Genomic DNA, 12,895 nt, shown 5'->3' on the forward strand with positions numbered 1-12,895 from the left:
CCTAACTAGATGTACCTAAGCTCATCAACTTGCAGGGAATTTCAAACCGTTAGAAAGAAATTACGTATACAACCTGCATGATATGGCAGGAAGGAATACTACCCCTACCACAGCGGCGAGATCGCAGGACCGGCTGTCCTGCGATCTCGCCGCTGTGGTAGGGGTAGGTGCTGACAAGCCTAGTGCCTCGAGCGAATAAGGTAACTACCTTACAGCTCAGGCCCCACAAGGACAGTCTGTGGGGACCGTCTACCAGGGATTAAGGGGCGGGAACTCACGTAGGATTCCTTCCTGCCATATCATGCAGGTTGTATACGTAATTTCTTTCTAACGGTTTGAAATTCCCTGCAAGTTGATGAGCTTACTTAGGTCCTGAAGAATTGCCCGAGTGGCATGAAACATGTTGACCGCACCATAGGCGAGGGTTGATCGAGGCCAAATTACCTTACTCTTTGTGCTTCGGTACCCCTCCCTTCACCAATTTTAACGAGACAGTGAGCCATATCATTAAAGTTTTCTTAATGGACTCTACTGACCTCTTTTAACTCTTCACTCACGCTCACTACTGCACTCTTTAGGCCCCTCACACACACGCATCTATTGGCCTAGGAATAAAATAACTCCGCTAAAGAGTAGCACCCAGTGCTACCCGGCAGGCATTGCACCGCCAGCCTGTCGCTGGAGCGGGAGGCCAATGATGACACGATACAATCATTGGGTAGGATGGCAACAGTCGTCCAGCCTTTTAATTGTGTGAGGCATCCTTAATTCCGTCAAGGGATTACCTTATTCCCTGCTGCACGACCAACATTTTTCAGAGAGAGAGTCACTCCCTCATTTTACTCCACTTTGTGTGGGGAACTCTGTACACGCTTTTAATATCTAGTTGTAAGACACGTACATTGGACCCCGGTAAATATTGTCCTCTATCTGTCCCCCCTTGTTGTTAGAATAGGTCTTTAGAGAGCCAATAATCCCCCTAGGAGTTAGTCTAACCCCACTACCTTAGTGGGACTTCATCCTGATCTCGAGCTGAACACCCACAGATGGGTGATGGACCTCTGCCAGCTGGAGCTGTGGCATGACGCAGGTTGCAGCGCCTCGGGCAGAGTGTCGGCCTGGAAGTCTCTGTCTCCTCTGGTTTGCTTGGGCAAAGGGAGGTATACTTATACTTGATCGGTGTCTTTGGATTGACGTATGGTGGTCAGAGGAAGATGTCTCACAGGAAGATGTGTCAGAGGAAGTTACAAGAATTTATTGTGACATAGGTTAGTCACTGTTGGACATGGAGATTACGTATTTAGGATGGAGCGTCTTCTGCGCACAGAGCACAGAGTGTTCAGATAAGGGGACATCCTCTCTGTTGCTTATTATACTGAGACAGGGTACCTATGTAGGGCCTCAATTTCACTCATGACACCCACTCCACTCTGTGGACAAGAGTTAATAAACCATTTAAAGCAAACCACGTGACTAAAATAGGCATTTGCATATAATTGGCAGGTAGTTTGCATGAGAGGGTTTTATGAGTTAAAATATGTAAAATTATTATAGACTCTGTGGAGACAGGAAAAATCTATAGTGTCATTAAAAATATATATATACTCTTTAGAGTAAGTAGTTACTTATAAAAGTTTCTGTTTATAAAATTGAAAACTCTTTCATGCTTTTTTCAGAAGACGATGCTTTCTTTAAAAAAGTCAATTTAGAGGGAAGGCTCCGAGCACTCGGTGAAACAATAACAGAAAAAATGTGTTTCAGGACATGTTTTGAAGAACTAGAGATAAAAAGTGCTGGTAGTTACAACATTTCTTGTAGCCATTTGCTGCAGTGAACAGACCTTTTTAATACCTCGCATAGTCGTTGTGAAAGCACAGAAAGACAGTGCTGCGTGTTGCTTGTTCTGAGGCAGCCGGTGCTGAAGATTGTACCTGTGTGCCTGGATTTACTCGTACCTCACCTTCAGCCATATTCGCTGATGAGGTCTCAATCCATACCTTGGTGTTGCTAAATGAAGCACCAGGCACCCACTGGATTTGCAAGGAATGCTTTGGTTTGATGGGAATACGCTTGGGACACAGCCAAGCATTGGACTTCAGCAGACCCTGCATGGTGGTAATAGCCGCTGGCGTTTTACTTTGGAAGTGTCAGACAGATGCACATTCTCTATTGCAAGAACAGGTAAGTTGCAGTCTTGTCAGACTGGTCTTTTAAATTAGAAACCATGAGAGGCATAGTTCCTGTTCGAGGTATTCCCAAGGTGTGTCACACTGCTTGTATGTGAGAGACCGAATTTATCAAAAAGGAAAAATGGGCAGTCTGTATTTAAGTCTGTATTTAAGAGTGCTATTTTGCAAAAAAGACAAAAATATTTTTTCAGATTGCCTTAAGCATTGAATTTTACAAAGAAAACTTTCGTTTTTACTACTGTCAGTTTTGGGGCTTTTTTAAAAAAAGGCACAGCTTCCCTACACTGTAGGATTTCACTACCTCTGGATGTTATCTGTACATAACATAGGCCTGGCCTATGTATACTGAGTCCCTTGGTGACGTTCAGGAATCATTTCTGTGACAGGTATTTGTGTCAAAAGGCCAAACCACCCATATTTTCCTAGCTGGGTCTGCCCTGTTGTGTTGTAAATAGCATCTAATGTTTCCCCTGCTGATGTATCTATGGTGGTGTTTGGCAACGTTCCTACTGGTGCTTGAACAACCACATTTCTAGATGCATTTCAATTCTGTATGAGTTGATAACCTTTATGAAGGTAACAGGTATAAAGCGTTGCCATATGAATAAATCTCTAACATTTCATGATCTGAAAATGTAGCAATTATTCTTAAAACAGACAGCATTTTATACCCTGTATCAGTTACCCAGTTTTCGGAAAAATGTACTGAAGGTAATTACATCACTGAATGCATGATAAAAAATAAATGAAAAAGAATGAAAATTCAAACTACATTAATCAGAATTAAAAACGGGATGATTAAGTACATCATTTAGAATATAAAGGTTTGTTCGGGTCGAATACATTTATAAGTCTCTTTTGCATTTGAATTGAAAATGGACGTGGCTTCAGTTTTATGTTGATCCTGTGGTGTAGACAGTGTCCACTAAGAGTCATACTAAAAGCTAGCTCTAAGCAAAGCCAGAACGGAAAAAGATGAACCCAGAAATACTCCATAGTTCTACTCATGGTGAAGCGAGGTCTGTATCTTTTGGTAATGAAAAGGTTCATTAGTTCGTACTTGCATGTTTGTTTGTTTTTGGGCTGGCTGTCGCTTCCTGTTCACGTGGAGCCATGGAAAACGTATCACAGTTAATGAAATAGCCAGTAGCTGTAAGTTCAATTGTTGAAATTGCATCGTATTTATTTGAAGTTATTTCTGCTGTTTTTGTTGAAAACCTTGAAATGTTGAAGTTAAAAGTTGATGTCTCTGCTGAAAAAACTTTCAGATGTTGAAGTTATTATTTGATGTTTTTGTTGAAAAACTTTGAAGCTTTTATTATTTGATGCTGTTGTTGAAAAACGTTGAAACATTTATTATTTGATGTTTTTGTTGAAAAACGTTGAAGCAATTATTATTTGATGTTTTTGTTGAAAAATGTTCAAGCTTTTATTAATTGATGCTTCTATTGAAAAATGTTGAAGCCTTTTTTATTTGATGTTTTTGTTGAGAAAACGTAGAAGCTTTTATTAATAGATGCTTTTGTTGAAAAAACGTTGGTGTACACATTTATTTTTGGCCAAATTGCAACTTGAGTGTAGTCTTGATTTTTATTTTTAATTTGAAGGGTTGGTTCAAGGAGAACTGGTTCCATTGCATTGTTGCATAGTCCCCCACTCCATGGATTTGATTGCTCAAACCTGATGAGCCTTTCAGTTTGAATTTCTGGAATAGTAGTGAGAGGGACGTCTACTATTGTGGAATTCAGGAGGCCTACTGCTCAGTATTGGCCACATAGGTTTTGATTGATTCTTTCATTTGAAATTAATCTGATGTTTTTATCACGGCAGGAGGCGGCAAAAGTTCAGTTCTTGTTCCGTTCACTTTAAGGAGTGGCACATGTATTTCTGTATGAGGGCCCAAATTCCTTTGTGTCCGTGATCTTTTTCTCTCTCTGCCCAGAGCCACGACTTTTGGATTCAGACAGGACTTGCTGTGATTATCTTGACTTCCCAGTGGTGGCCTGTTTCACTTTGACAGAATCTTTGCTTGTTTTTTTGTTTCCTTTAGTTCTTGTAAAACAGCCAAATGATCATAGATACAGAATGGTTTTCATCTGCCACTGTGCCTTCACATGTATGATCAGGTTCCCATTTTTGTAAATGAGGTGACACCTCCTAGAGAGCTTCTTGGCTGAGTGTGTATTTCCCCCTGAATCCATATAAGTGTTTGACCCCACTAATGGCCCGCCTAATACCCTAGCTGTTAAGGATTGCTCTATGCCCCAGTCCTTCCTCTCCTCTACCTTAATTCCCTCAGGATAGCGTTGGAGAGGAGTACCTCAATACTACGTCCATCCCTTCCATGGCCTCTCAGTAGGCTCGAGAGCAAAGGGTGGGGCCACAGTCAGGGTGTAACGTTGATTGCGTATCTCCTGCTGTGGACTTGCAAATCTTTCTATAACAGTTTTGAGCGTCAGCCAAGTGTTGAGGCCATACTTATAGGAAACTTGAGCAAGGACCCACTGCCACTAAGATATATTTTTAAGCCACCTCAAAATGTGAGGGGCCGCAGTGGTCTTTTACACAACACGATCAAGTGGACAGTCTGAGGCTGTCTAGCAATGGGACCTGCGCGGGTCTTGTGATGGTGTAGCCTGGCATTTGTTTGCTGATGTTGCAGTTCAAGACAAAGCCAATAGTCAGACTTCTGATCCCAGGCCACCAATAGCACTGTTGCAATGAAGAAATAGTAGCTATTACCCCTGAATGCGCGGAGCCCAAGCCCTTGTGTGCTTTAAATGATTAATTCCTGCCTACTATCCATATTTGGAAATACTCTATCCCCCACTCCAGGAATCTGAGCATACGGAATGTTGTTTGCATCTAACTTGTAGGAGTATTTGAGTGGAAATTTCTTAGGCACTGCTGTGCTGCTTTCGCGTGAAGCAATTACAGCCACCATATTCTAACCGTCTTTTCTCGTTGTTGGATGAGTGTGCGTAGCTATGGAAGCTATGTGAACAGCCCCCCATGTGGCTTCAACAGCCAATGAATTCCCTTCAACATGCACGCCATCACGTTGATGACTCAGTGTGTTAATCACGTGAGTTTTTGGTAGGTCGTTTCTCAACTCCACTACCTGTTCCCATAATTTTTGTATTTTAATTGTGCCACCTTGTTTCATCTGTAAACCCATTTTGTTCCCAATGGTGTAAATATTTATTATATCATTGCACACAGTAAAAGGAATCAAACACAATGAGTGTTGGGAATTCTCGATCCGTGTTTACAAGTGCAAGTATCGGGGCTTTTAAAGCTGCCAACCAAGCTGTGCTATTACCTAGAGGTAGTTTTTTGGTGCAATGAGGACGGAACTTGCCATCCAGCATCTGATCTTTAACAAAAGCGGCTGGTGGGGCAGACCCATCAGTGTAGATTTTTTAAATTCATACTGATCCAGAGGCAAGATTTCATTTGGTAGATGGTGTTCTTTTTCATATTGCAGCAATGCCTCTGTTTTTGAACTTGAATCAAGTCTGCATTCAAAGTCTAATGCAGCAAAAGAGTTAGTTTTTTGTATCCATTCTGGATGTAAGGCTTTGGCATTAGGAATGCTAGCCCATGTATTGGGGTGACAACAATCATGCCTCTTCCCCTTAGCCAGTGCTCTTTCTTTTGCTACAGCCTGAATGGTTGTCAGAATATATTTATTTTTCTGTTGAATTAAAACTAATTTCAGTGTTTGTGTACAGATGAGAATCGTATGTGAATGGTACAGTTTCACCTTTATTAAAAGTTAAAATAAATGTACCCAAATTGACCCAAAATGATACTGAGTACCAAGTGGTGCTAGTTTACACGTCTGTGTATGTATTTGGAAGCAATAATATCTTCCTGTGTGAACAAAGAATATTGGTCTGTTCTTATGTCCAGTGTTTGACTGAAAAGTCATGTTTGAAAAATGTCGTAGAAAGGTTTTTCTCACTTTGTGAAATCAAAAATGTGTGTTCTGCCAAAATCTTGGAATCCCAGTACTGATAGGAAGTTGTTTAATGTATTTGGAGGCTGGAGCAGTGCACACTTTTTTTTTAAAGTTGGCTGCCAGGCTTTTGCCTTCACTTGAAAACTCTTATCCCAAAAATAGGACACTGAGGTGGGCAATTTCTGATTTTCTCAAAATTAAATTTGTAGCCCCCAGAGGGCAATCTCATAATAATGGTGCTCACCCTGGTCAAGTGTTTCCCCATAAGGTTGTCCGTTTAGATAAATATCACAGAATATAGGACAACACTTTTTCATCAAAGTGCTTTATCAATTCAGTAATTCTTTCAGAAAATACCCCTGAGCTGTTCTTATACCCACGGGGGAGATGACAAAAAATTGTCTCTGGGACTCTAATATACTAAATCCTGTTAGGTACCTGTTTTCAGGTGCTAAAGTTTGACAGAAACATCCATTTGAGATAACAAGTGTTGATTTGTATTTTATCCCGCATAATGTAATTCATTAATGAGGCACTGCCTGCATGTTGGACAGCATGTGTCTTTGTGCAAGTGTTCAAGTGTCTGTAAATGAAAACCAGACTAAATGTATTATCAGGTTTTGATAAGTGATGCAAGGGTTTGTTCATTTGTGAAGTGCATTTTTAAACGATCCCCTTGGATTCAAGATGATCTATGATCTAACTGACCTGTATTTTAGCTTCTTGCTTAAAAGGATTTTGTCTTTGAGCATGCGGTGAAACTATTAACAGGATCACATGGTGGGTTGAGTCCTCATCCCATCCAGTGTGATTTTTATACAATGCTGGAGCCTGGGCTACTGCCCACTCCTGTGCATGTTTATGTCTAAGGTGAACAGGGAACACGGTTGAAAAATTCAGGAAAAATATACTTTCTCCCTTTGGGCGCTCCCTGACGAATGCTGGCGGCTAATCTTATTCTGCTAACAGTATGTCAAAACCAGACTATAGGGTCTTGGCAAAGAGACCTTTTACTTTTCTGTGTTCATCCTCCTCCATGCGGAGTGTTGTTTCATATAACTTGTGTGGGACTCTCACCCTTTTGTCTGGTGTTTCTATGGTGATGTAATCATTACATTTTGCTGGCCAGAAATTCCTTCAGGTTCTGGTGAGCTATTGGTACTTCTGCTGCACAGTCTTAGCATTGTCTGAGCCCAATCCCCGTTCAGAAGTTGAGTCCTTAGGATTCCGTGCAAGTCTAACTTTGACACTTTTAAAAAAAATGTAAATTGAGGTGTGGCTTGTCTTCTGTTTCAGAAGAGTCCTGAGCGTGCTTGTCCCTGGACTGCTTGCGCTCTTCATTGTGTGCTGACTTTCCTTCTCTCCCTTTGTTGTTTATCGGGATGAATGTGTATCAGTATCCTGATACCTGTCAGGTTTCCAGTGCTTAATTTGTGCCGGGGCTTATGACTGTCTGCCACATGGTAGTGATGTCTGCCAATTTAGGTACAAGCACAACAACTTCTGTTCAATATTTAAATTTGCAATTAGTAGTATTTGCCTCCAAAGCCATTCTTACAGCTTTGGGGGCCTGTAATATTATGAATTGTCTCATTTTTAAGAGTGTGATGATTAGTAGTGTGTTGGTGCTGTCATTGGCAGCGCTGCCAGGGGCAATGGATGGTGCAAGCTCTAGTGTCCTCCTGTCGAGAGCCCCGGTACTATTTTATTATTTTTTTTTTTACAAATTAAGCACTGCAGTTTTCCTAATATTATCCCTATTCTAAAGGTTATACCTCTTTGCAGAGGGCTCCTGTTGAGGAGACCTACCTTGGGACTGAGAATCTTTTCTGAAAAATGTTTTTTTTTTATTATTATTTTCCCACTTCTTCTTTAGAAGAAGTAGGTGTCTGCTTAGAAGTGTCCTTCTCAGGACTGCCCATTAGCTGTGATTTTTAAAAGCTTCTCCACCCAATCTGTCCCCTCCCAGTTCTGCATATGCTGTTTTAATTATTTTGGGAAGTTCTTGTGGTTGGTCTATAAGACTGACCTCTCTTAGGTGTTGGCGGATCGCCACTGAAGCTGCTTCCCCTTCAATGTTAGCTAGTATTATTGTTGAAACCTGGTCATAATTACCTAGTAATTTCATACCTAAGCTCAGAGCTGGTTCAGCTCCATACTTCTTCTGTATCTGTCGTAAGACATCTGGAATTACTGCTAAGGAAGGAATACCATGAGTTCTGGTATATATGGCAGCCAAGACTGTACCCCAATTGGTGCAGTCCTCTAACTGTGGTGTTATCACTATGGGCAAGCAGAGTGTTAGCATTATATGCTTTCAAATAGTGTGGTATTTAGAAATACTGCTTCTAACTGGGTGCTTTTCTGAGCTACCCAGAAAGGAATCAGTTTATCCATTACTGTGTGTAACTTTTGTGGAGTGATTTTAGTAGCGGTGCTCTGTGTAGGAGCTGTATTATTTGTAGCTATCGTGGGCTGGACACCAAGTGTCCTCATGACAAGTTGCGTCTTGGCTCTAAGAGTTTTACCAACTCTTTGTGTTGTAAGAGCAGTGTATCTTGTGGCATTATATCAATGTCAGGAAGTGGTGTGTAGCAGGCTAATGTCGGCCATGTAGCTCCTAGTCTACCTAGTGGACTAAGCCTGGTTGTATTTATTTGTTTGTAGGGCGCCATTAAACCAGAAATTGTGATTCTGGTTAGTGAGCGGAATCTTAATCTCCTCAAAAGGAGTGTAGACCGCTGGGACTTTTTCATGTATGTAAGAATGAAAAGTCTGAGTTATTGCATTTACTGCTCGGAATATAACACAAGAATAGAACACATCTGTTTGATAATCTTCGTGTGCCTCTAGAATTATCACTGTAACTCCTCGGTCTGTTAAATCATGTCTGAGGTGTTTTTGTGTGAATCCATGCCTGATTTTGGGTGCAAAATGTATTGCATTTGCTTCCTCTTTGTCGTTTGAGACCTGTGTCCCAGTGACAGAAGCAGCTGCCTCGGCAGACATTGTGTTATGAAAACAAAATGTCCTAGAAAAGGGTTTTCAGATAAGGTTTTAAAAAGGCACAATTGTTCGGGAACTTTTTCCTTCAAGCTTGTTTAACCAACAGCCAATATATAGGAAGTTTGCCTACTCAGCTGTGGCGGAATTTTGTGCCTACCCACTCCAGACGTCTCTGGCATTTTGTGAGTAGGGGTCTCTGATAATAAGCATGACTGAATTACTCAGTTTATAAGTTGTTAAATAAGTGCCACTTTCACTGTTGGGCGCCATGTAGTGTAGTTCCTATATCCTTATGGGTTCTGCGCATTGGAATAACATACACGATAGGCTTGGCATAGGACTGAGGTCTGTATGCCCCTATTATGTATATTAAACTTAATTACTGTGTACCAGCTAGCTCAGAGGCCACTAGAAACTTCTTGAAGACAAGAAGGGAATAGCTTCTGGCAACCACATAACATAAAACTCACATCCCTCAGGATCATGGAAACAATATACTACTTTTCATTCAGTCACTCATCTCAGAGAAGTACATCGAAGAAACAGTCGGGTGTGTTTACCATAAAATTTATTGCACAGTTGTTCTTCTAGTACTGGTTATATATGCTGCGACAACTGTTGGACAGTAGCAGAGAAATATGGCCAGCAGTGCAGTTAAATAAAAAAGCTTTGTATAGTTATACCATTTTGCAATAGTAATGAACAAATACATGAAATACAGAATGCATTAAGATAAAGCCTATACTCCTAGGATGCCTAACTAGATGTACCTAAGAGTACCTAGCATGTGTTTAGGTCTTTAGAGAGCCAAGAATACCCCTAGGAGTTAGTCTAACCCCACTACCTTAGTGGGACTTCATCCTGATCTTGAGCTGGACACCCACAGATGGGGGATGGACCTCTGCCAGCTGGAGCTGTGGCATGACGCAGGTTGCAGCGCCTCGGGCAGAGTGTCGCCCTGGAAGTCTCTGTCTCCTCTGGTTTGCTTGGGCAAAGGGAGGTATACTTATACTTGATCGGTGTCTTTGGATTGACGTATGGTGGTCAGAGGAAGATGTCTCACAGGAAGATGTGGCAGAGGAAGTTACAAGAATTTATTGTGACTGTTAGTCACACCGCGCGGTGCCTGCCGCTTTCTGCATGCAAATGCAGGGGGGTACCATAGGTACCCCCCATGTGCACCCCCCACCCCCCCTTCACCTAGGGGGCCCGCAACGGGCCCCCGCAGTGAAGTTCCGTATGCTTTTCCGCGGTGGAAAACCCGCCGCGGAAAAGCATACTTTACTGGCCATCCTAATATGGTGGACGGTGTCTGGAAGACACCGTCACCATATTAGAGCTTTTCCGCCGTGGTTGTAATCCGACCGCAGCGGAAAAGCTGCGGACGGAAACCAGGACCCACCAGCCATCCTAATCTGGCGGTGGGTCTTTGGTCTGTCCGCTGCGGATTTTCCGCATCCTCGGGGCCGGCGGTGGCTTCCGCCGGCCCCGAGGATGCGGAAAATCCGCAATCATAATGACCCCCTATATATGGTCTATAACCCATCGTTTTTTCAGTGAATATATATATATATATATATATATATATATATTACCTACTGGCGATAGCCAGTAGGTATATATAGTTTGGATTTTTTTCCTATTGGATTTTTGAAAATTCTATGTCGAATAACTTTGGCTTATGAGGACAGAATTGGCTGAAATTTTCAGGAAAATGGAACATTTTGTTTCTGAGCAGCCCCTGAAAATTTGGGGGGTTTTCGTCAAGGGGGGGCCGAGAAAAAAGGGGGGTCCCAAAACGTGTTTTTCCCATGCAATTTTCCATAGGGCGGTTGGCCTCACTTTTAGCCTGAACGGCTGAATGGATTTACACCAAACTTGGCAAAATTGTAGGGACTGGTAGCCCGATGTGCCTTTGCTATGTCTCAAGATATAGGCTCCAGTGGTTTTTACGAAAATTAACTTTGAAAAATATAAATTGGGCTACATTGGGCTATATATATGTTGGAGCCCAAATGTAGCCCAATGTAGCCCAATGTAGCCCAATGTAGCCCAAAGATGGCCACCAGAGACAAAAAAACCAAATGTAGCCCAAATATCAGCCAGATGTAGCCCAACTATAGCCCAATGACAGATTGTCCCAGAGTGTTCTAAAGAACAACTAGAGTGCTAACAGTCCTACTTATTACAAAGGTATGGCACACCTGAAGCCATCTTGATTGGAATAAAGTGGTAACTCTTAAAACATTTAATTTAAAAAGGAACAAAATGAGGGGGTTCATTTTGCCATAGAAAGTATGATTAGCGAATATATGACGAAATCCCGCATACCATCAGTCCGCAAAAAAAATCCCGCATGTACTATTAGGCCGCAAATTAAAATAACGAAAACTTTTAGAACGAATATGCCTTTAGCATACACTAAACAACTAAACTACCCTAAACCCTAAAACACTACCCCCAGCATGACCCTACACTACACAAACAGTACAACACTACCCTAAACCCTAAAACACTACCCCCAGCATGACCCTACACTACACAAACACTACAACACTACCCTAAACCCTAAAACACTACCCCCAGCATGACCCTACACTACACAAACACTACAACACTACCCTAAACCCTAAAACACTACCCCCAGCATGACCCTACACTACGCAAACACTACAACACTACCCAAAACCCTAAAACACTACACCCCAGCATGACCCTACACTACGCAAACACTACAACACTACCCTAAACCCTAAAACACTACCCCCAGCATGACCCTACACTACACAAACACTACAACACAACCCTAAACCCTAAAACACTACCCCCAGCATGACCCTACACTACGCAAACACTACAACACAACCCTAAACCCTAAAACACTACCCCCAGCATGACCCTACACTACGCAAACACTACAACACTAACCTAAATCCTAAAACACTACCCCCAGCATGACCCTACACTACGCAAACACTACAACACTACCCAAAACCCTACAACACTACACCCCAGCATGACCCTACACTACGCAAATACTACAACACTACCCTAAACCCTAAAACACTACCCCCAGCATGACCCTACACTACGCAAACACTACAACACTACCCAAAACCCTAAAACACTACACCCCAGCATGACCCTACACTACGCAAACACTACAACACTACCCTAAACCCTAAAACACTACCCCCAGCATGATCCTACACTACGCAAACACTACAACACTACCCTAAACCCTAAAACACTACCCCCAGCATGACCCTACACTACGCAAACACTACAACACTACCCTAAACCCTAAAACACTACCCCAGCATGACCCTACACTACGCAAACACTACAACACTACCCTAAACCCTAAAACACTACCCCCAGCATGACCCTACACTACGCAAACACTACAACACTACCCTAAACCCTAAAACACTACCCTCAGCATGACCCTACACTACGCAAACACTACAACACTACCCAAAACCCTAAAACACTACCCCCCAGCATGACCCTACACTACGCAAACACTACAACACTACCCAAAACCCTAAAACACTACCCCCAGCATGACCCTACACTACGCAAACACTACAACACTACCCAAAACCCTAAAACACTACACCCCAGCATGACCCTACACTACGCAAACACTACAACACTACCCTAAACCCTAAAACACTACCCCCAGCATGACCCTACACTACGCAAACACTACAACACTACCCAAAACCCTAAA

General features: G+C 42.2%; 1 protein-coding gene across 1 annotated transcript in view; it reads left to right on the forward strand.

Moving 5' to 3' along the window:
• The first annotated feature begins 2,045 nt into the window (after positions 1 to 2,045).
• The window catches only part of LOC147706663 (uncharacterized), a 95,039-nt gene continuing 84,189 nt past the window's right edge, over positions 2,046 to 12,895 (forward strand). The window contains exon 1 of the mRNA XM_086925228.1: positions 2,046 to 2,181. Coding sequence (XP_086781354.1) covers positions 2,046 to 2,181 — 136 coding nt within the window. The remainder of the gene's footprint in view (positions 2,182 to 12,895) is intronic.

This window comes from Lissotriton vulgaris, chromosome 6 (genome assembly GCF_964263255.1).
Source record: "Lissotriton vulgaris chromosome 6, aLisVul1.2, whole genome shotgun sequence".
NCBI classification, from domain to species: Eukaryota; Metazoa; Chordata; class Amphibia; order Caudata; family Salamandridae; genus Lissotriton; species Lissotriton vulgaris.